This window comes from Leopardus geoffroyi, chromosome B1, assembly GCF_018350155.1.
Source record: "Leopardus geoffroyi isolate Oge1 chromosome B1, O.geoffroyi_Oge1_pat1.0, whole genome shotgun sequence".
NCBI lineage: Eukaryota > Metazoa > Chordata > Mammalia > Carnivora > Felidae > Leopardus > Leopardus geoffroyi.
This window is the reverse complement of record NC_059327.1, coordinates 101,010,533-101,033,935: the sequence shown is the minus strand read 5'-3', so window position 1 is coordinate 101,033,935 and position 23,403 is coordinate 101,010,533. Positions and strand designations below refer to the sequence as shown.

Below are 23,403 nucleotides of genomic sequence, written 5' to 3'. Positions count from 1 at the left end.
GCAGTTTAAAAACTATTGCTGTAGCTAAAACTACTGAACACATGGCTGATTTTATTATTCTTTCCCAGAATTATAACCTGAGCACCCATTAGTTTCATGAACTCAAGAAGCAGAACATAGATGTGGTGTTGCTTACACAGAGAGTTTGTGTATCTGTGTATATGAGAAGTTCCACTAAAATTCCAACTTGACAAGTGTGCACCTGTCAGTCTTGTTTTTAATAAAATGCCTTTGCCTCAGTTTCAGATAAAAGTTGGAACCTCCAATTTTTACATTCCTGACATTTTTAAGTTTGAAATTTGTAATTTATATTTCCTTTCCCTTGTAAGCACAAGCTAAGGCATAGAGCATCCAAATAACACTGTATTTGGAGTGGGAAGTCCTGCATTTCAAGTGTTCCTTGTAATGCATCCTTTGTCCCTCTTAATACTGTCCTTTCTTTTTCCCATGTCACTCCTGTAAACGCAACTGTCAACAGATTTATAGTTTTAAATAGCTTTCCAGATACAATCTCCTCTGGTAAATAAAACTAAAAGATGAGATTAAAGAATAAAAACATAACTTAATGCTATGAGAATTTGAGTTTTTGTATAGTGTTGTCATTATGAGATACCCGTGACATGGGGTTTGAGTCTGCCTCCATACCATGAAAATATAAAACTCACATTAGTAGAGCATGGCAATAGCTTTTCCATCTGAAAAATGATTTATCATTGGTGAGTATTAAAAATAACCAACTTTATTGCCTTTATTACCTGCATCCTCTCTGTGAGGAACAGTAGTCCCTAACCAAACATTTTGAGAACTGGCTGATGTTTAATATTTATTTGTAAGGCTTAGAAATATAATGAAGATATAACTATAAATCTTTTGTGCCATGCGTATCAAAGAATTTAAGTTCATATTGCTTTCCCATTCATCTATTCCTTTTAGATTCTTCAACTAAATAATGCAGAAAACATAGCTTATTAAATTAAAAGAGGAACATAACATTTTAAAAACTCCACCTGTAATTTTGAGGATTAAAACCCTAATCAAGGGCATATCTTGGCAGGCAAATTATTTTAACCTGAAGCTTGATCAAGGTGCATTTAGAAGAATACTCTATCATAGCTAGAGATATTATTACCTTCTTATGCTCAACCTAAAAAGTGGATGCACAGATTACCATTTCAACTCAGAGGGTAGGTTTTTATCTTGAAGACTATGAAATTAAGTTACATGTGAAAAATTAACAGAGCAGTCCATCATTTTTATCACTCAGTCCTTCTCTGAGGAGACTTTTTGTGACACCTGTGAAGAAGCAGAGCCACGGAGTTATGTCCGCGTAAGTTATAGAATATGCCCAAATTTAGCTTGATTGATTGATGATATCCTTATCATCTACTGCAGCACAATGCTGGAGAGTGACTGTAGCACTCCAGAAAAAAAACCCTCACTTAGGAGCTATTTCAAGGTCAAAGCATTACTTAGATACACCTTTAAGGAAAATTATCCTTCCCAACTTGGCAAGAAAATAGTTGGAATGGCTTGAAGATACGAATCTTCAGCTCTCTTTACCATCTCCTGGCTTTCCACCTGTGGAAATAGTTTAAAATATCCATCTTTTGTGGGTTTTTTTTCATTTAAATTTTTTTAACTTAAAAAATTAGATGGGGATCCTTTTGTTATCAAAAGTTGATGACACTAATGAATTCTTGCCATTGGAACACAGCAATGCATAGCTCCAGAGTGGGTCCCTGTGAATTTCACCCCTTGACTTAGGTACTGCTAAGTCACTGTGGCCTTGCCTGCAAGCCTCATTTTATATAGCTTCAAGGAGGGGCCCCTGGGTGGCTCAGTCGGTTGAGCTGCTGGCTTCGGCTCAGGTCATGATCTCACAGTTTGTGGGTTCGAGCCCCACATCAGACTCTGTGCTGACAGCTTAGAGCCTGGAGCCTGCTTCTGATTCTGCCTCTCTCTCTGCTGAGAGAGGCCTGGAGCCTGCCTCTCTCTCTGCTCCTCCACTGCTCATGCTCTGTCTCTCTCTCTCTCTCTCTCTCTCTCTCTCTCTCTCCTTCAAAAGTAAATAAAAACATTTTAAAAAAAAAAATTTTTATATAGCTTGAAGGATGTCCTGATCTCTCTGAGTGAAGCTTTCTTCTTACTCTTTTTTTGTTTCTAGCTGCTTACTCCTGAGCACAAAATTCTCTGAGTACTTGAGACTTACTGTGTATTTGATGGAACTGTGATGCACATACATATATTTTAATAAATTGAAGCTTTCTGTTTGCCATTTGTAACTTACACTAGAAAGTCATCTGGGCCCTACAGTTAAAATTCTACCCTGCACGTTATTTTTAATATGTCACTGGTTTTTTTTTTCATGCTCCAAAATGAAATTGATAATTTTGGTTTTCTCTCCAAAATATAAGTAAGACTTACTTACCAAACCCAGTTTTGAAAGGGTTAGATAATCAGTATTTCAAATGCTAAGAATCATGATCACATTAACAAGAATGCACTACAGTACATAATGAAATTCTTTGAGGTGTTGGCAACAATGTTCTTTCCCATCAGCTTATAAATGCTTCTACCAGTCAGCAAAGGCAGTGCAGAATTTCATCACTTAATCTTGATGCTCAGATAATACCAGTAGTCAAGGTGACACTGTTGAGCTTCTGTCTGCTAGAAAATGTTTTGTTTTCCATTTTCAAAGATGGCTGTTGAGAGATAACCCATTCTCTGCGTCTATGGATGTAATGAAAATACCACTGTGACTTTGGTAGACCTCTTTGACTAAATACACACAAAGTCCATCTCTAGGATTTTACTGTTTGCAAAACTTGGCTATGCACAACTATGTCTTGAATATATGAACTTCTCTTCCACATTCCTCATGTTGGTTTGCTGTTTAACAATATCATTCCTGGGGCACCTGGGTGGCTCAGTCGGTTAAGTGTCCAGCTTCGGCCGAGGTCATGATCTCACTGTTCGTGGGTTCAAGCCCTGCATTGGGCTCTCTGCTGTCAGCACGGAGCCTGCTTTGGATCCTCTCTACCTCGCTCTCTCTCTCTCTCTCTCTGCCCCTCCTCACTCACATGGTTTCTCTCTCTTTCTCTCTCTCTCTCTCTAAAAAAAAAAGAAAAATACATATATATATATATATACACACACACACACACACACACACACACACACACACACACACATAAATCATTCTTCTTCACTCTTCACTGGGTGCCAAATGGCTGGATGCTAAACATTAGTTTGGGATTGCTTTGCTGATAGTCATCTCACATCATACCCTCACTTATCAGCTTCAGTTATTCTCTAGAAAATGCTCCAGAAGAGCTGGAACTTCAGGAATTGGAGACAAGTTACAACCAGAAGGGAGCGTATCTACCTGTAGAAGTTTATAAGGATACATGAGATATAAGCCTCCTAGGCCACTCACAGTGACTTCCACTTGAATTAGGTTATAAATCATTTTTGTTGGGGAAAATATGGTAGATAAATACATAGCCACCAGATTCTTTATTGGCCTTCACTATATGTTCAATAATGAAATAATAATATATTAATAATATTAGGAATATTTGTCACAGTTTTGTTGAGCACTTACTATGGGCTAGATGTAATAATAAGTACTTTACATAAAGTACTACATAAAAGTACTTTACATAAAGTACATGTATCTAATTTAATACAGCAACCCTCTGAGGTACAAAATTAGTATACTCATTTTGTAGAAGAGAAAACTATAAAGTCACCTTTTTCAAGGTCTCATAGCTAACAAGTAGTGAAATCAATATTTAAACCCAAGTGTGACTCCAAAGTCTATGCCCTTAAATCCTAACTTCCTTGGATGTCCATTGTTCTTTAGAATTATTTTGAATGTTTTCAGTAAATGGGAGGGGGGCAGGGATAGTTGGGAGAAGACAAAGGTACTGACAGTGGAAGATTTCCTTCACAACCTTGAGGAAAAGGATTTTTAACTTAGCATTATATGCCAAACCCAACTTTAGAAACATGAGGATTGAATAAAGTCATTTTATAATATTCTAGAAGGGATTCAACATGTACTTGTTTTTACAAGTTTAGTTAAGGTTGTATGCCAGCTAAACAAAGAAATAACTCAAGAAATGGGAAGACATGGAAAAAGTAATAATGGAAAGTCTTAGGATGAGCATTGTGCTGCAGGGCTAGAGGGCAGTCAGTCTGTACGGAAAGGAGGAAGTAGAGTTCCAGGAGGCTGGTGTCAGGGTAAATAGAGTAGGCTCCATAGACTAGATATAATGATTGAGATGCCAGAAGAACCCAAATCTTAAAGGAGGAAAAGAATATTAAATGTGCTTTTTGGGTTAAGAAGGGTGATTAGATAATTTACTTAAACATTCTTTATTGATTTTCAATCTGTAGATAAAGCTTAATTTTGGTTATAGAACAAAAATTAGAGGTTATCAACACTAACAATAATAAAGTTAAGAGAAGGAAGGGGACAGAGAAGTACATTGAAGAAAATGATATTAATATCCTAATCTCACAAAGTAAGGAATGAAAGATAAATACTGTCTATAGTTAATGGAATAAAAAAAATAGAGGTTAAAGCATATTGTTTAATGTTACAAAGTAAAAGAAGAAAGGGGTGGGATAAATAAGCTAAATATATGTGTGCTATAATAGGGCATTAGTAGATCGTGTCTGAAGTTGGTGAATCAAGATTTGAAGACAGGCAACCACCAGAAGAATTAAACATAACAAAAGTATTTAAATAAATAAATATTAGAAGTTGTTAGTCTGGGTAATGGAATGGGGACAAGGAAGGGAGAGCAAGGGGCTATTGCTTTTTTTTATAAACTATTCCTTACTCATTTGTTTGTTTTAGCCATGTGCATCTATTAATTGAATTTAGAAAAATAATAAATTTTGATTTTAAGGAAAGTAAAGGAAAAAATGGTATCAAATTATGGACCTTCTCCATGCCATCTTTATGTATTTCTAGGATGACCTGAAGTACCTTGATGAAAGCAAAGCAAATCAGACCTCAAGTTGGCAAGCCATTAATTTATCATGAGTAGCTGTTGGAAAAATTGAACTTACCTCTAGAGGTTTCCAGGATGAAATCTAACCCTCACAGAAGGAAAAGATCCCAAAAGTTTTAACGTAAATGGTGAAGGGAATTATGAGAGCTATGTAGGAAGTCCAGAAAGGGAAATAAATGCAATGAAACGTCAAAGGAAATAAAGAACACATCCAGTGGGGCAAGATCAGAAACTCTTCACAGAAGAGTTAACATTTTGATGAACCTTTAAAAGATAAGCATAGTTTTGTAAGGAAACCACAGGAGAGAATGCATTTTAGGCAGAGGCAGAGACAAAGAAGGATATGTGATTCAGTAGGGCCTAGACATATACTGAGAAATGGGCTGTCCGGTGTTGGGAGGTAAGGCTCTAAAGGTCATTAAGGATTATTTTGTAAGGAGCCTAGAATATGCACATTCTGTAGGCAGAATAAGAATGATAAGAATAAATCTTAGTATTTACCAGGTAAACACTAAAGAACTTTCAAAGATTTTTGAAGTGATATCAGAGCTGTGATTTTGGAAAATTAGTCTGGAAGCAAGATGGCTAGTCAGGAAGCTACTAGAAGGTAAGGGTAGTATAAAGTAGAACGAAGACAGTGTAAATGAAAGATGAGGACAATGAGAGTTAATGTTAACAATTGTAAAAGTTGGTAATTGGTGAATAACAAGGACTAAAAGTCAAGCATCAAAACTGACTTTTAACATTTTCAGCCTGAAACCTGAAATGGGTTTTCTATATCAACAAGTATAATATGGTAGTTAAGTTTCTATTTGTTGCAAGTAAAAGATACCAGCGAGAACTGACTTGAGCAAAAACAAAACAAAACAATGTTTCCAAACTAGAAGATCTCTCAGTTTTTAAGGAATAGATCTTTGGAAGGTTAGGGTCTAGAAAGACTCCACAATCTTCAACAACAGAAATTGTAACTGCTCTGTAGCTGTGAATATGAATCAGCTACCCTCAGCTTTTCTTTGTTTCTCTCAGTTCCAAAGTCCCTGGAGAAAGAATCTGATTGGCTCATTCTGAGTCATGTGACTGCCCCTGAACTAATTGTTCTGATATGACTGCTGGAAGACTAATTTCATGGGTATTTCCCAGAGAAGGCGAAAATATGAAGTAGGCCATATGTAATTGATCAGTGTGTATGTTCTATTCTTGAATACGCAGATTAGGTACACTTACTATCCCATACTGCCATATGTGAAACTGTTGTTCTCTGTAAACAACTATAAATGTACTCTGCCCTCCTCAACTAAAGATAGCATTCAGAAGTGATACTGTGTGGGGGTGCCTGAGTGGCTCAGTCGATTAAGCATCTGACTTTGGCTCAGATCATGATCTCATGGTTTGTGGGTTCAAGCCCCGCATCAGGCTGTGTGCTGACAGCTAAGAGCCTGGAGCCTGCTTCAGATTCTGTGTCTCCTTCTCTTTCTGCCCATTTCCCACTTGTGTTCTGTCTCTCTCTCTCTCAAAAATAAATAAATGAACATTAAAAAAAAGAAGAAGAAGAGGAAGAAGAAGTGATACCATGTGACCATTGTTCTTCCAAGTGCATAGTCTTCTGGGTGATTCCCATTCTTTCTGTGGTTTGATCATGTTTCCATCTTGCCTGTGGCCTTGCAAGATACTATAACTTAGGTCTTTTGGCTTTCAACTTGGTGGAGGTTCAGGTGCAACTCTCTTTGGTCATCCTGAATGCAGATTCATCTGACACCATTTGCCTCTACCATGCTACCTAAGTTCAATCCCAGCAAAATCAAAGTCATATATCTTTTTTTTTTTTTTTTTTTTTTTTAGTGTTTGTTTATTTTTGAGAGAGACAGAGTGTGAGCAGGGGAGGGGTGGACGCTTAACCGACTGAACCACCCAGGTGCCTGAAAGTCATATACCTGACATGCACCAGAAGTTGGTTCTGCGTCTGCCCTGACCCCAAAGATTGGGTCTCTCTCCAAAAAAGGTTGGTGATGGCATCTCCAAGGCAACCAGTGATTGGAAGTTTCTGATTGGAAAGATTACAGTGAAACTAACCATTCAAAGCAGACAGGCCCAGACTAAAGTAGTACCTTCTGCCTCTGCCCTGATTGTCAAAGCCCTCAAGGAGCTGTCAGTAGAAAAGAAGAAACAGAAAAACATTAAACACGGTGGAAATATCACTTTTGATGAGGTTGTCAACGTTGCCCAACAGATGCAGCACTAATCTTTAGCCAGAAATCTCTTTGGAACCATTAGATCCTGGGGACTACCCAGTATGTGAGCTACAATGTTGGTGGCCGCTACCCTCGTGACATCATGGATGACATCAATAGTGGTGCGGTAGAGGGGTGCCTGGGTGCCTCAGTCAGTTGGGCATCCAACTTTGGCTCAGGTCATGATCTCACAGTTGTGGGTTTGAGCCCTGTGTTGGGTTCTCTGCTGACAGCCTGGAGCCTCTTCGGATTCTGTGTCTCCCTTTCTCTTTGCCCCTCCCCGAATTGTGCTCTGTCTCTCTCTCTCTCAAAAATAAACGTTAAAAGAAGAAAAAAAAAATTTTAGGTAGTGGTGCAGTAGAATACGCAGCTAGTTAAGAACTACAAAGGAAAATATTTCAGTAAAGGATTGTTTGACAGCCAAAAAAAAAAAAAAAAAAAAAAAAAAAAAAAGCTATAACTTAGGGATTAAATTGTAAATTTAACTGTCACTAGTATCCTCTATATACAATTAATTGGAGAAAGGAAGACGGCAGAAGAAAAGCTAATGACAAAATGTCGTTTAAAAATAGGAAAATAGGGGCGCCTGGGTGGCGCAGTCGGTTAAGCGTCCGACTTCAGCCAGGTCACGATCTCGCGCTCCGTGAGTTCGAGCCCCGCGTCGGGCTCTGGGCTGATGGCTCAGAGCCTGGAGCCTGTTTCCGATTCTGTGTCTCCCTCTCTCTCTGCCCCTCCCCCGTTCATGCTCTGTCTCTCTCTGTCCCAAAAATAAATAAACGTTGAAAAAAAAAAATTTTAAAAATAGGAAAATAAAAAGGAAGGGAGTAGGATTTTTCTTTAGATACTATAGCTAAGAGTTGTAATCAAGGACAAAGTGGTAAAGGCTACACTCATGATTTCTGTACTTGACAATGGGACCATAGTATTTATAACTTACTTTCTCCACTGACACTTCATGTTCCTCTTTGCCTTTGAGTAGTATTTTATCAAATCAAAGTAGAGTTCTTACATTATTGGCATGACTCAAATCCCCTACATTTCTAAAAAGTCTGAGCTCAGTGGAATTGTTTGTGTAATATTGTGGTAATCATCCATTATTCCTAACTAATGGTCATGGTAGTACAAGATGTTCTGCCTCAGAGGTTACCAGGATCCAACACCAACTCATTATTAACTCAGCTCTGTCCTCTTTGGCTACAATATCTAGTACTACCCCCATCCATCCTGAGATTGGACCTGCGAATGAGCCTCAAAACAGCACTTGGTTTCTCTACTGGAAGGTTTAACTAAATATCCTTAGTTGTGGTATGAAAAGTAGAGTTAAGATAGACATGACTGGGGCACCTGGATGGCTCAATCAGTTAAGCATCCAGCTTTTAATTTCGGCTCAGGTCATGATCTCACAGTTTGTAAGATCAAGCAAGCCCTGCATCGGACTCTGTGCTGACAGTGGGGACCCTGCTTGGGATTCTCTCACTCCCTCTCTCTCTGCCCCTCCCCTGCTCATGCTCTCTCTCCCTCTAAAAAAATAAATAAACATTAAAAAATATATAATAAAAAAATAAATAAATAAAATTTAAAAAAAAGATAATGGCCCAGATGAAGAAATATTAGGGCCTAAACTTGTATTAGTTAAAGATAGTGAAATGAAGGATATTCATAAAGCAGTTAGGAAGTAAGACTGAAGGATTAATTAGTCAAGAAGATAAAAGAATCAACTCAGGTAGCTACCCTGGGTGATGATAGGACCATCAAGTGAGAGGAAAAAATATAGGTCAGTTTGGGGATAAAAGTAATAAACCCAATTTGGGACATGTTCAATATCAAGGGCTTTTGAATCATCTAAGAAGAGATGTCAGCAGGTGGTAGCTGAATATACAAACTAAGAGATGAGACCAAGAGAATAAAGATCATGCTGTAGAATATATAAAATGAGAATAGTAAAAGGTTCAAGAATGAACCTGGAACACCAAAATCTAAAAGGTAGACATAAGAAACATAACAGAAATTATTAGAGAGAGATGGCTTCTGGAAACTGGTGGGATAAAAAACATTACCAAATGCAACCGAAAGATTCAGGTCTATTGAGTTTAGCAATATGCAAGTCAATTAGTGACTTCACTGAGAGCAGTATCAGTGGAGTAGTGAGGGCAAAATCTAGATTGTGGAGAATTGAAATGAAAATGGAATGTGAGGTATTGATGTAGGTATTTCCTTTAAGGTATTTGAACAAAAGGAGAAAAGAGATTAGATTGGTATCTAGAGAAATATTGGTGGGGTAGGGACTAGGATGAGAAAGATGGGCATGTTTACAGGCTGAGGAGGAAGAGTCAGAGGGAGAGTGAAAATATCCAAGAGAGAAAATGGGGAAAGGAGTAACTAATGAAGGAAGGTCACAGAGGACGGGGATCATGAGCACAGAGAAAGGTTTGGCTCTTAGCTGAAGGAAGGGAGCCCTGTCCTCTTACATTGTTGAGAATAGGGTGGATATAGATGATTTTGTAGGTAGGGGGCCTGGAAAGTTGAAAAGGGGATTGAGTTTATTGATCTGCAAGTGTCAACTTGAGTCTATTTCATGAGTCTTTTACTTGACCCATAGAATTACTGAATCCATATATAATGAACTATTGTAAGATTGATTTTTTTACCCTTTACTATGTGTAGTGTAATACATAGAAAAAGCCCAGTCCCTCTTTTTGAAAAATAATATACAGAAATTCACATTTTAAAAATGTAAACATACTGAGTTTGAGGCATCTGTGGATCCTCTTAATGGAGTTGATCATCTAGACTAGTTTTCATTTTGTTGGAATTTCTCCTCAAATGAAAATATGATCCATTATGTAAAAATTTAATTAATATAAGATGTATTACATAAAGAGAAAGAAGAAGCTCTATATGTGTGGATGATCATATCCTTATAGAAATGGGATTTTTTAGTATAGTTTAATGCTACTTTCTAGATAAGAAAGTCAGATTGAATACACTGATGTGACAAATGATCCTTTAGTCTCATGGTTTTACATACTTTGTTTAGGTCACGACCTGATCATATTAGTGATCTTGTCTATTTAACATTTTCGCTCAAATGAAACTTCTACTATAGCTTTTTTTTTTTTTTACATTCTGACCTACTTGATAATCTAGTCTCATATTCACTATCACAAATAGTGAGTCTATATGTTAGTTGTAGCTCAGTGTAGTTTTAAAGGGTTTTCTTAATCATTTTAATACTTGCCCTTTCCACTCTCTAGAAAGAATGCCTCTGTAATAGTGTTAAAGCTTCAGAATCTTAGAGTGAATTGATTGACCAGAGAAGATTTAACAGTGTCTGGCTCACAGGTTTAATTAATGAAAGGTTGAATGCATGCAGTTTTCACTTTTCTAAAAATTTACTACATTAAAAACTCCCTGTCTCAGGAAAGAAGTAGTACATGTTCTTTTTGGACTGTCTGAAACCATTGAGTCTAGTAACAAATACTTTCAAGTCCCAGGCACTCACCAAAACACTCACTGGAGATAAAGAGACCTTGCTTACTTCCTTTTACATTGGGTATGAATTTTGATTTTTGATGATAACAAGTTTGGATCAGTGCTGGTTTGGGGCAAGGTTCAGATTAATTACATAAAAGAATACATTTTTTAAAAACCCCTATCATATCATGTTACCCATTTCTCTAGCACAAGTGCTATAGGCAGTGATTAAATCTGGAAATAATCATAGGACTCCCCATTAGAATAGTTCATGTATTTGAAAGACCATCTGGTAATGACAGGGTGTCATTCTTATATGAAAGAACTTGAGGCAAGAATCGGGAATGAAGAACCATCAATTGATCTCACGAAAGTTATCTGAAATGTTTTGGTCAAAGTCAAGTTTACTGAGAGTCATATTTTCACTAAGAAGAAGATTCCCAAAGTTCCAGGGTTGGAATAAAAACAACTCATATGCTGTGTGATTAAGCACAAGCACATTTACTGTTGTTTCTTGAGTTGTACAGATGCATTAGCCTTCACATCCAAGAGTGTGGGAAACAGTTTATATTTTAATTGAATTATATCCACCTTAGTTTTCTCCATAGTACTTTTTTTTTTTTTTTTAACCCCATGGTGTTCCAGTTCAATGTAAACAACCACAGTAACACATTGTAAAAATATCCCATTTCTACGCTGGAGTCCAGGCATTCACATTTCCTAAATGACTTTGGGAGCCTGCAGAAACCAAATGATGAGACTCCCTAGGGGTGGTGCAGATAAGTTTGCTAGCAGCGTTTGAATAAAGTTATAGTAGCCTCTTCTGTTGTCTTTGTTCTTTTAAATGGTTCTTACCTACAATTGTTTTTTCATTATTTTATTTGGGGCCAGGAAAATGACCTGGAGAGGACAGAAAGTCCAGTAGCAATCTGACCTATATTCTTAGCTAACTGACTTAACTGGCTTATGTCTTAATTTTTGTCTCTGAAACTAAAAATACAAAGTATGTGATAAATGCATAATTACAATATGATGCCTTTTCTTGGGTATGTACATTCAAGAAATTGGTTATATTTCCAAATTAGGGTGGCTTGTATGCTGAAGTTTTAAGGGGCAGTTTTAAATCTTAATCTCTATGTTTCTTATATAAATGGCACCTTGCATCTTGTGGATGCTGAAATAGACCTCAAGATTTAGGACCATGGTAAAGAAATCTGAAACTTATTATTTCCTTACTGTGAGTTCTTATTGTCTCTGATTAAAAAGACAGTTTCTTTTAAAGTTTCAACTGGAAAAAATGTATATATAATTAGATAGATAGATAGATAGATAGATAGATAGATAGATAGATAGGTAGGTAGATCGGCAGTATTGCAGAGATAAAAGGAGCTCAGTCTCAAGGAATTAGGCAGACCTGGATTTCAATCCCATCTCTGACATTTTCTAGCCTTATGGCCATCATATGTGTAGTAGTTACAGTAAAAGCACCTACTTCCCAGAGTCATAGTGAGGATTAAATTATTACCTGAATATTTTATCTCTAATTTGAGTAAGCACACAGCCAATAAATTTTTTTAGAGATGTGTGAGTCATAGTATTGTGTAAAACTGGATGTATCAAAATAAACTATTTTAAAAAGTGACATTTGGGGTGTTAAGCCTGGAGTGAACACCCTACTACAGAGACCAACATCTTTCAACCCACAGGCTGCCAGTTGGCCCGAACAAATGCGGCAGGAAGGGATAAACTCCATGGACCGGTTATGTCACTTCTGGGTCTGTTTCCTCATACCTGTATTGAGGATTATAGTGGTTGCTAATTAAGTCCCTGTCTACTTTTGATACTGTGACTTTTTTTTTTTTGACATGATTAATTCTGCCTACTTTTTTTTTTTTTTTTTTTTTTAGTATACTTGACACACAATGTTACATTAATTTCAGGTATATAGCATAGTGATTTGACAACTCTGTATGTTATGCTATGCTCACCACAAGTGTAGCTACCATCTGTCAGCATACAACACTATTACAATATTATTAACTACATTACCTGTGCTGTACCGTTTATTTCCAGAACTTATTCATTTCATAACTGGAAACCTGATACTTTGACTCTAAAGCAAAAGAAAAATTAAAAGAATAACTATAACAAGTGTGGAAGTAACCAAGATGTCCTTCAGTAGGTGAATGGATAAATAAACTGGTACATCTAGACAATGGAATATTATTCAGAACTAAAAAGAAATGAACTATCTAGCCATAAAAAAAAAAAAAGAGGAACTTTAAGTGCATATAACTTAAACGCATATAACTAAGTGAAAGCAGTGAATTCTGAAAAGGCTGCATACTGCACGATTCTAACTATATGACATTCTGGAAAAGGCAAAATTATAGAAACAGTAAAGAGATCGGTGGTTGCCAGGGGTTATGAAAGAGGGAGAGATGAACAGGCAAAACACAGGGGATTTTTAGGGCAGTGAAACTATTCTGTATGATACTATAATGATGGATACATATTGTTATACATTAATCTAAACCCATAGAATATACACCACCAAAAGTGAACTCTAATGTAAACTATTAATCTTTGGTAATAATGATGTGCCAATGTAGATTCATCAATTGTGACTAATGTACCAAAGTTCTGGAGGATGTTGATAATGGGGGATGCTGTGTGTATGTAGGTACACAGGAGGTATCTGTACTTACCACTCAGTTTTATTGTAAACCTAAAATTCCCCCCAAAAAATAAAGTCTATTAAGAAAAAAAAAACAGGATGAGAGGAAATAAAAAAAGGTATTCACTGAGTGCCCTCATTGCTACTGCCTGTTGTATACACTTAGCCTTTCCACTCTTTGTGGCCATCCCTCTCCTCTAGCCTCAGTCACTTTTATGTGGATGTTTAAAGCAACTTTTTCTCCTGCAGTCAGTTCCTAGAAACTGTGCCATAAAGGAGACCATCACAGAACAGATCATTGTTGAAAGAATTATATTTCCTTATACAAACAATATTATAATGGAGGATTGCATTCCTGCCCAGAACTTGCCATCAAATAAAAAGGTATGCTCCAAGTTCTCTATAATGAGCTTGAGTATACAATACACATTGATTGGGATCCTGTATACTATGGGTGATTAGTCCATAAAAATACGAGTCTGGAAATAATCATAATTTATAACCATTTTTGGATAGTGTATTCCTTTTAAATCTTCCTTGGATCGTTGTTACCCTTGGGATACAACCTGTCTGTACCAGCTCTATCATGCAGCTACCCTGGTGGCCTGAGGGACAGGGCACTATGACTGGCTTATCAAAGTGTTGGAGTACTTGAGGAGCAGTTCCCTAAAGAAGGTGGCTTCATTTGCTCAGATAACTAAGGAGACTAACTGGGTTTATTCCCCTCCCCCTCCAAAAATAAATAAATAAATAAAAGGAAGAAGAGAGAGACAGGGATGGGAAAAGAAAGAATGTTGTATTTCCCAGATCAAGGTTCTGAGACACCTCCCAGGATGTTTTACAAGACTTTCTCTTTCAATACAGAAAAGGAAAGTCTGTGTTTGTTCCATAACAGTACATTTAATATATAAAACTTATTCTTCACAAAAACCATGAACATAGATGCCTTGTACTTTTATATTCCCTTTGTTTCTGGAAGTCTAGGTCAGATGCTCCATAAAGTTTTTATCACCATGTGATCTGTAAAGCATATGTTCCACCAGAAAATCCTTCTAGTCACCAGCCCTCTGGTTTCCATAGAGGTGATGATGGAAACTTACAAATAATTCCAGACTAGCATTATGCTGCAAAGGATGTTTATAAAATGTTAAGTTCTGATGAAGGGGATAATATTTTAAAATCATTCTTGATCTCTGAATAATGCTACATATTAATGGTTATATAGCATTTGGCTTCAAATTTTTTACTACATAAACTTTGATATGCTACCTAGTGTAAGTGTCCTACTGGAAAAAAAGTAGAGATGCTTGTCTTTTTTATAGGCTGAGAAGATCTGTATCTTTCAAATAAATGCTTCTTACCATTATTACCATCTTTTTGGTTATCTCCTGGAAGAAAAAAAAAGAAAGGAAGAACACTAGTTTTTCTTATCCAGAATCCAAAATTTGAGTCAAGCCCAATTTCATAGGAATGTTCTGTGTAATGGGGAGTTAACTAAGTCGGAGGTCAGCAAACTATGGCCTGCAGTCTCCAGGTCCAATCTGCCCCCACAATATGTTTTTCTAAGACCTATAAGATAAGAATAGTTTTACATTTTTAAGTGTTTGAAGAAAAATCAAAAGAAGAAAAATACATGAAATTCTAATTTCAGTGTCCATAAAGTTTTATTAGCACACAGCTACGTACATTCATTTACATATTGCCTGTGGCTGCTTTCATGCTACAAGAACAGATTTGAGTAGTTACAGGAGGGACTGCGATCTCCACAAAGCCTAGAATATTTGCTATCTGGCCCTTTAGAGAATAAATTAGCTAGCCCCTGATCTAAATAATTTCACCATCTACCACTCTACCCACATATTTTTTTGCACTTTCTCTCCCCATCCCTTATTCCCCTACCCCTTCCTCTTTTCCTCTTCACACACAGACATCGTTTTTTTTTTTTTTAATTTGGCAATTATAATTACAAAGAAACCAAATTGTGAGCCTATAGTAATTGATAAGCAAAAACACGTTTTAATTTCCCTTTGCCTTGTCAAGTCTTTCCTCCCCAGCAGCTTTCCCTTTCCTCTGCAGCCTTTATATAGAATTCCTAAGGCCATGCCATTTTCCCAACATATTTTGTTTTTAAGGTGGAGGTTAGATCTTGATACATTTTTTAACTTACATGGAAAGTTCCCTGTTAGTATGTGGTCCCATTTTTAACCCATTTGCAGACACCCCCGATTATCTAAAATCACTTTCACATGGGGCTGAGGTTAAGCTTTATTTCTCTTGGCATGTCTCTGCCACAGCAGACACTTCCTCTTTGCCTTGAAAGGACAAAACGATGTTCAGCTGTCTGGGCTTAGGCCCAGTATTTGATTTATACATTATTTAATTTCCTCCTGAAAATTGGAAGCAGGGCTTTCAGGAATGGAAGTCAGTATTTTTCATTTGTTTAAGAACACTTTTAGGTCTAATATAATCATCGGTAGTAGATGTCAGCATGATTGGGGGTGACTTAAGGTAAAACAAATAAAACATGAATACAAAGGAAAAGTATTTAACAGTGGAGAAGATCTGAAGTTTTGAATAATCGTTATTGTATGTGTTGTTAGGTATTTTTGTGCTAGTGCTAGCGTTCATTCAACAAACTTTACTGAGCTACGTTTTGGGGCAGCTGCCTTCACCCATTGGAGGAGAGACCTCTAACCATTATGTTATAGTTGAAATTATGGGGTGATTAGAAGTTCAAGGAGGACTTAATATGACCATTCTAGTAATTTTACAGGGGATTTTTGGTTTCTGTCTGAGCTGCTACTGCGTTTATCTCCAGAGTTAGGTTCATGCACATGCCAGGATGTATATGCCAAAATGGCTTGCAATTCTTACAGCAGTGAACTCAGGAAATTAAAAATTAACTCTGGAAATACATTTCATGTTCTACATCCACTTTGGGGTAGTGTATTCCTTTTTAAATCTTCCTTAGATCTTTGTTGCTCTTAGGTTACAACCTGTCTCCTTTTTACCACCAAAGTTCTTAAAAGTCTGGCACACCTAGTGCCTCCGCTTCCTCACTCCTCACCCACGTCTCAAACCCTGGCAGATGGCTTCTCCATCCCTCCACCACTGCTGAGCTGATGTCACTGACTGTTTCCTCATCTCCAATCCAGTAGCCACTTCTGAGTCCTTTGCTCTCTGGCCTTTCTGCCCATCTGCCAGAATTCATACCCCCTTCCTGAGACCCTCTTCCAGTTTTCATATGGGCTGATTTAGCTTCTTCCATTTCTTCACCTTCTGTGCACACTCCTCTGTTAGTATCTAGCTAAGCGAAAGTATTCCCAGGGTTGTGTTTCTTGGACCTCTTCCCTCCCTATACTCTAAGCTTTTTCCGTCTCATCCTTTCTCAGTGTCTGAGACACTTGAAGAGAACTTAGAGGGCTGCAAGAAGCATAGTTTGAAAATCACCCCAGGCGACTACATCTGAGTCCCTTAGTTCAGCCCACCCTGTGCCGCTGCTGGGCCTTGCAGGAGTGTTCCCCCACACGGAGCACCTTGCCTCCAGTGCCAGCACCTTCATCCTCACATTCCTTTAAAGCTCATTCCTGAAGGATTCCTCAGTGTTACTGAGCTCCCAGGAGATATTTTTTCTTCCTCATCTGAACTACGGTGAGACAGCCTGATATGGTAGATAGAGCAAAGGTTCTGGAGTCAGGCAGATAATGGATTTAAATCTGGACCCACCACTTGCCTGTCTGTGTAATATTGGGCAAATTTACCTAGATGCTATAAATGTCAGTTTCTTCATTTATAAATGGTGAAGGGAAGGGGAATGCAACCTACCTCAGGGGCTTGCTGGGTAGCTTAGATCTGTGAAAGTCTAGACCATTTGTGGTGGTGCTGGTGGTAGTATTGGTAACTAACGTCGTCCTCATCAATATTATTCTTCCATCCCAGCATTTCACGCCTCTCATGTCAGGGACTTCTCTTTCTAAGTAGGCATTTATAGGATTGTGTCTCCCTTCTGAATTCTAGGCTCCTAGAGGCTGTCTTTATATTCCCTTACTCCCAAGAGCATAGAACAATGACCTGTACATAGGCTGTCCTATGTGAATTGAGTTCAACAGAATAGCCCTTCTCCTTCCTTAGAAGAAATACTGGCTTCAAAAATTTTTTTAGGACTCAGAGCTGTTTTGTTTGTAGCTCTGTCATCACATTTTAATCAAATATTAGCATACTAAAAAGTCGTTGTTAGATTTGTCATACTGAATCTTGAAACTGGCTTTTGAAATGATTGCATTTTAATTCCTCGGAGACTTAGGACCTATATGTTAGAGCTATCTTAGATAGCCTGAAATAATTCTTATTTCTGAAAATACTACTTTGTATTTTATATGTAAGTGCTATCAGCAGTAAAGTATACTTTAAATAAGAAAATTAAGACATATTTAAATTCCTTATGTTAAAATGTGGCTGTCTTTGATTTTATACTTTCTCATTTATAAATTCAAAGCCAACTGTACAGTTTTTTTAGCTTAAGTAACTAGCCATTTTTCTTCTTACACAATGTTTTTTTTTTTCTTATAAAATCCTTATTTTCTATCTCTGAATATATTTCTGGAAAGCAGATTTGATGCTTCTCAGAAGTGGCTCTTTGTTGGTTGTTCAAAGGACCAGGAATGTAGATTAAAGTTCTGCTGGTGGTTTTTGAAGAAGGAAGTAGGGAAAGAGCCATCATGCCATTACTGGTCTGAACTTCTGTGACAGGGCACTGCTGCGATTTGTGGATGTGACAGACCAGACAAGCACTGAGAGGCCTTGGGAAAACAGCACAAATCCACTTGGAGTACTTTTTAAAAGTACCGGCAACCCACAGTCACTGAGGTCTCCCCTGGTCAGGCATTCATCAGTCACAAAGCCTTTTTGGAGCAGTTCTGCAAAGCTCAGTATCAGATGGCATACTCAGAGCTCTGAACAAGCTGTGCTTCACCGGAGTTTAGGATACGTCTGCAGTGAGCTCCAGGAAAGTGTGCTCAGCGTAGTGATGGGGTCAGGAAAGGGAAGCAGTGGCCGAGGGCAGACTGAATTCACCCTCAGAATAATTTCAGGAATTACTTGCAACCACTCAGGAATATAAAATAGTATCCCAGCTGAGAGTTTTGTTTGACATTCCATTTAGCTCTAATCTCTTCTTAATCTCTACTATTTTTATTTGGTTACTAGGTATTTAAGGCAGTGCCATATTGTGCAAGGCTGGCCAAGAGCACACTTCAAATCAATAGTAGTCAAAGCAGGCTCTACTGAATCTAGATTAGAACATGAGCATACAAGTTTAGTGGTTCTGAAGTTTGTGGGATAGTTGTTTTTTTGGCTTTTGGTAAGCCTTAATATTCTGCCAAAGCAGTATATTTGAAGTAAAGTACAGCACCTACTCTAAGGCATAAATGCTACATTTGGTCAAAAAACAAATTGTTAGAACAGAAGTCCTAACATCATTGAACAGTGTCAAACATCAGACCTTATTCACATCATACATTCTCCTTCTTTCTGTCATTGTCTTCATTCATTCATTCAACACATATTTATTGAGCACCTATTATGTGCCAGGTAAGGTTCTAGCACTAGCATATGTTAGTGAACAAAATAAACAAAAGTCTGTACTCTGTGTGTGCTTCATCTTTGTGAGGGGAAACAAACCATCAAAAAATGCAATATATGGGATGGCAGTAACAGAGAAGGGAGCAAAATAAAGTGGGGAGGAGGCAGCAGAGCAGTTTTAAATAAGGTGGCCAGGGAAAACCTCACTTTTCTGAAAAGGTGACATTTGAGTAAAGACCTAAGGCAAGTTAGTTATCTGAGGAAAGGGCATTTCAAAAGAGGGAACAAGTGCAAATGATTTGAACAAGACTGAGCTTTTCATGGCTAAGAACAGCCAAGAAGCCAGTGTCACTGGCTGGGTAAAGAGAGTGTGGAGGTATTCCAGTGTCCAATTGAAGAAGGCAGGAGGGCATGATTAGTATCAAATGCTGCTGATGGATCAAACATATTGAGAATTGAGGACTTATCATCGGATTATGATCTTCACAGAGCAGTTCAGTCAGTAGAGGGTCAAAAGTCTCATTTGAGTGGGTGTAAGGGAGAATTGGGAGGAGAGGAACTGGAGAACAACATATAAAGCCAGCTCTTCCAAGGACTTTTGCTGGTGGCAGATTGAAGCAGGTATGGAGACAAGGGAGGGATTATGCTTTTAAGACGAGTAATTGCAACATATTTTTGTGCAATTATATATGGGGAGCAATTACAGCGGCAAATCTTGACTTAGGAAAGAGAGAATGGAATCTAGTGCATAAATGGAAGGACTGCTCTTGACAATCAGGATAGTTCATCCACTGAAACAGGAAGGAAAAGTAAGTGTGCAAGTACAAGTAAATGGACTAGGGTGGGTTGAGTGATGGTAGCATATTGAAAGTTCGTTTCTGACATGTAAACAAAGTTCATTTGCAGTGTTTGAATAAAATCTACAATATCCCTGTCATATGTTCATTTATTCACTATCTCTAGAGCTATCTCCAAATTTGGCTAGCTTATAAATTATTCATATATTTCCCACCCCCCCTTTTACTGAGCAAAAACTTGTCTTCTACAGCACTGATCCTACTAATGCTTTCTAGAGTCTCACAGGGGTGACAGCTCCAGTCCTTCTCCAGGAGTCTTTTGAGTACTAGAGGGTTTCCCTGATTTCTCACTGCTGACCTCATTCATTCTGGCTACCTACCTAATCCTTGGTGTTTCTTTTGCCATGTGATATAAACCCCTCTCACATCTATTCTCTCTCCTGAGAGGAGTCAGGCTTATTTTATCAGTTTCATTTGTTAATCAGGACTCATTTGTCCTGGACTTTAGGGTCTTTTTTCTCCTATGCTTGTTTTTTTCCTACATATTCAGTGTTTCTATTTATACCCAACTAGCATGCCAGCAAGGTTTTTATCTGATATGTTTATCCCACAGACAAAGCGTAGCTATTAAAGAATCACCTCCAATCCAACCTTTATCCACTAGTTAGGCCCTTGTGATAGGATTGTCAGTTCTAAGTTTTCACATGACTCCATGTAAATCAGAAGAATTTGGTCAGATTAAATGGTACGGGGCAAAGAGAAAAGAATATATTACCAATGGATTTAAGCCTGGATGATTTGGAGAATGATGTATCTATCCCTGAAAATGAGTTGGTGAGGCAGGCAGTTTTCAGATCAAGGTGATACATCTGGTGTTGAATACCTTGGGTTGTAGGTCCCTAGAGAGAGGCCTTAGCTGAAGATGAATATTTCAAAGATATTTGTATAGGAGTGATAATTGAAGACATGAGAGGAGATTCATTTTTCAAGAAGTGACAGGTAAAAGACTAGAAAACCAAAGGCCAAGAATAATGTATCTATATTGGAAATGTCTATGGCGTGTTAGCATGTGATCTTCTGAGAATTGGAAGCTAGTCCTAGAACATTATCATGTACATGAAAAACTGATGTAGGAGAACCACACTGGTTTGAATCACCAGGATAAAGAAGAGTCCCGATTTTCCTGTTATCGCTTCCCTAAGTCCATGATGCTGCCGTATCTGAGCTGACCTTAATCCCACTAGTATCCCCATTAGCACTACTGCTGCCTTTACCATTACGGCAGCCTACTAGTCACAGTAGTGGTAACCAGGAGGTAGTGACTGAGTGTGAGCTTCAATAGCCAAGCTTTGGAGAAAAGGCAGGCGGGTTCTGTAGCATGATGCCACTTGGAGATGTGGAGAGGTTCAGCGGTGACTAGAGCTGGTAGAGGCTAGAGGTCTTCAAAGGTTGGTTGGAGCTGAGCAAAGCAGAAAATTGGAAGAACTGAGGCAAATAAAGGAGCCAGAAAATATGATTTTTAAGACTCACCTTTTTTAAATGCTCAACATCACTCATCATTAGGGAACTACAGATCAAAACCACAATGAGATACCACCTTACACCTGTCAGAATGGCTAACATTAACAATGCAGGCAACAACAGATGTTGGTGAGGATTCAAAGAAAAAGGATCTCTTTTGCACTGCTGGTGGGAATGGAAACTGGTGCAGCCACTCTGGAAAACAGTATGGAGGTTCCTCAAAAAATTAAAAACAGAACTGCCCTACAGCCTAGCAGTTGCACTACTAGGCATTTATCCAAGGGATACAGGTGTGCTGTTTCAAAGGGACATATGGACCCCCATGTTTATAGCAGCACTATCGACAATAGCCAAAGTACGAAAAGAGCCCAAGTGTCTATCAACAGATGAATGGATAAAGAAGATGTGGTACATATACACAATGGAGTATTACTTGGCAATCAAAAAGAATGAAATCTTGCCATTCTCATCAATGTGGTTGGAACTAGAGGTTTTATGCTAAGTGAGATTAGTCAGAGAAAGATAAATATCATATGACTTCACACATATGTGGAATGTAAGATACAAAACAGATGAACATAGGGGAAAGGAAGCAAAAATAATATAAAAACAGGGAGGGGGACAAACATAACAGACTCTTAAATACAGAGGACAAACTGAGGGCTGCTGGAGGGGTTGTGGGTGGGGAGATGGCTAAATGGGCAAGGGGCATTAAAGGAAGACACTTGTTGGGATGAGCACAGGGTGTTATACATAGGGAATAAATCACTGGATTCTACTCCTGAAATCATTATTGCACTTGGATGTAAATTAAAAAAAAAAAAAGACCTTTTTTAAAATTTTGAATGAGCAATGGTTGAAAAGCAAGATCCTGTAATCATATCCATGCTACAGTCAATAGGAGCATCTTAACCTGGTTCTTCTTTGCTTTTCACTTTTGTCCTACTTGACCATTTTAGACTTTGACCAACATACAAATAAGTTTTAAAAAGGAACAAAAGACTGGAAACAACTCAAATGTACATTACTTGGGACCCGGTTGAATAAACTATGCAGTTGTAAACAATAAGAAGTGGTTTCTAGGATAAATCATTAAGTAAAAAAAGGCAAGGCAGAGAAAAGTGTGAATAGTATGCTAACATTTAAAGAAGAGGATGGCAAGAGGAGGTAGGAAAGTTTCAGTTTTTAAATATATCCCAGCCAATAAATGGAGAAGGAATAACACATAAGAGCACCATTTCGCAATATTCAATGAAGTAAAGGACTTAGACAATCACAAGTAACTATGAAACCATAGAAAACTACCAAACCTTATGTACCCCAACATCATGTATGAAGGATTTGTTCCCAAAACATCAAGCCACTCAAGCCTCTAGATCTTATTATGAGTTTACAGGAAATACAGGAGACAGAGGAACATGTTAAATCACACCACAGAGATGCTGTCAAGAAAATAAAGAACTGTGTAGGACATATAGTCCTGTTTCATCAACATAAATTGTAAGGAGAAGACGGAGGGGATTTTTTAGAAATGAGATACATCAAGTAAATACAATACATAGGTCTTATTTTGATCCCAGTTCAAACAAGAGAGCTATAGAATGCATTTATGAATAAATGGCAGTATTGTAATACTGACTATTGATAATACTAAGGAATTATTGCTACTTTAATGTGGAATAATAATGTGGGTTTTTTAAGGAAAAATCATTCTTTTAGATACATGCTGAAATATTTATGGATTAAATACTAAATATATTAAATATGCTGTGATTCTGGGATTTGCTTTAAAAACTTTAGTGCAGGGGCGCCTGGGTGGCGCAGTCGGTTAAGCGTCCGACTTCAGCCAGGTCACGATCTCGCGGTCCGTGGGTTCGAGCCCCGCGTCGGGCTCTGGGCTGATGGCTCAGAGCCTGGAGCCTGTTTCCGATTCTGTGTCTCCCTCTCTCTCTGCCCCTCCCCCGTTCATGCTCTGTCTCTCTCTGTCCCAAAAATAAATAAACGTTGAAAAAAAAATTTTTTTAAAAAAAAAAACTTTAGTGCAGTGGTGAAGTGTAGGCAAAATAAGGTTGGCCATGAGTTGCTTGTTGTTAAAGCTAAGT

At 37.9% G+C, this 23,403-nt stretch overlaps 1 protein-coding gene across 3 annotated transcripts in view; it reads left to right on the top strand.

Moving 5' to 3' along the window:
• The window catches only part of SPATA5 (spermatogenesis associated 5), a 374,748-nt gene that overhangs the window by 333,226 nt on the left and 18,119 nt on the right, over positions 1-23,403 (top strand). For 2 of the 3 annotated variants that reach the window (XM_045468183.1, XM_045468197.1), the window contains exon 16: positions 13,653-13,787. The exons of the other annotated variant lie outside the window; for it this stretch is intronic. In XM_045468183.1, coding sequence (XP_045324139.1) covers positions 13,653-13,787 — 135 coding nt within the window. The remainder of the gene's footprint in view (positions 1-13,652; positions 13,788-23,403) is intronic. 3 annotated transcript variants of the gene reach the window in all.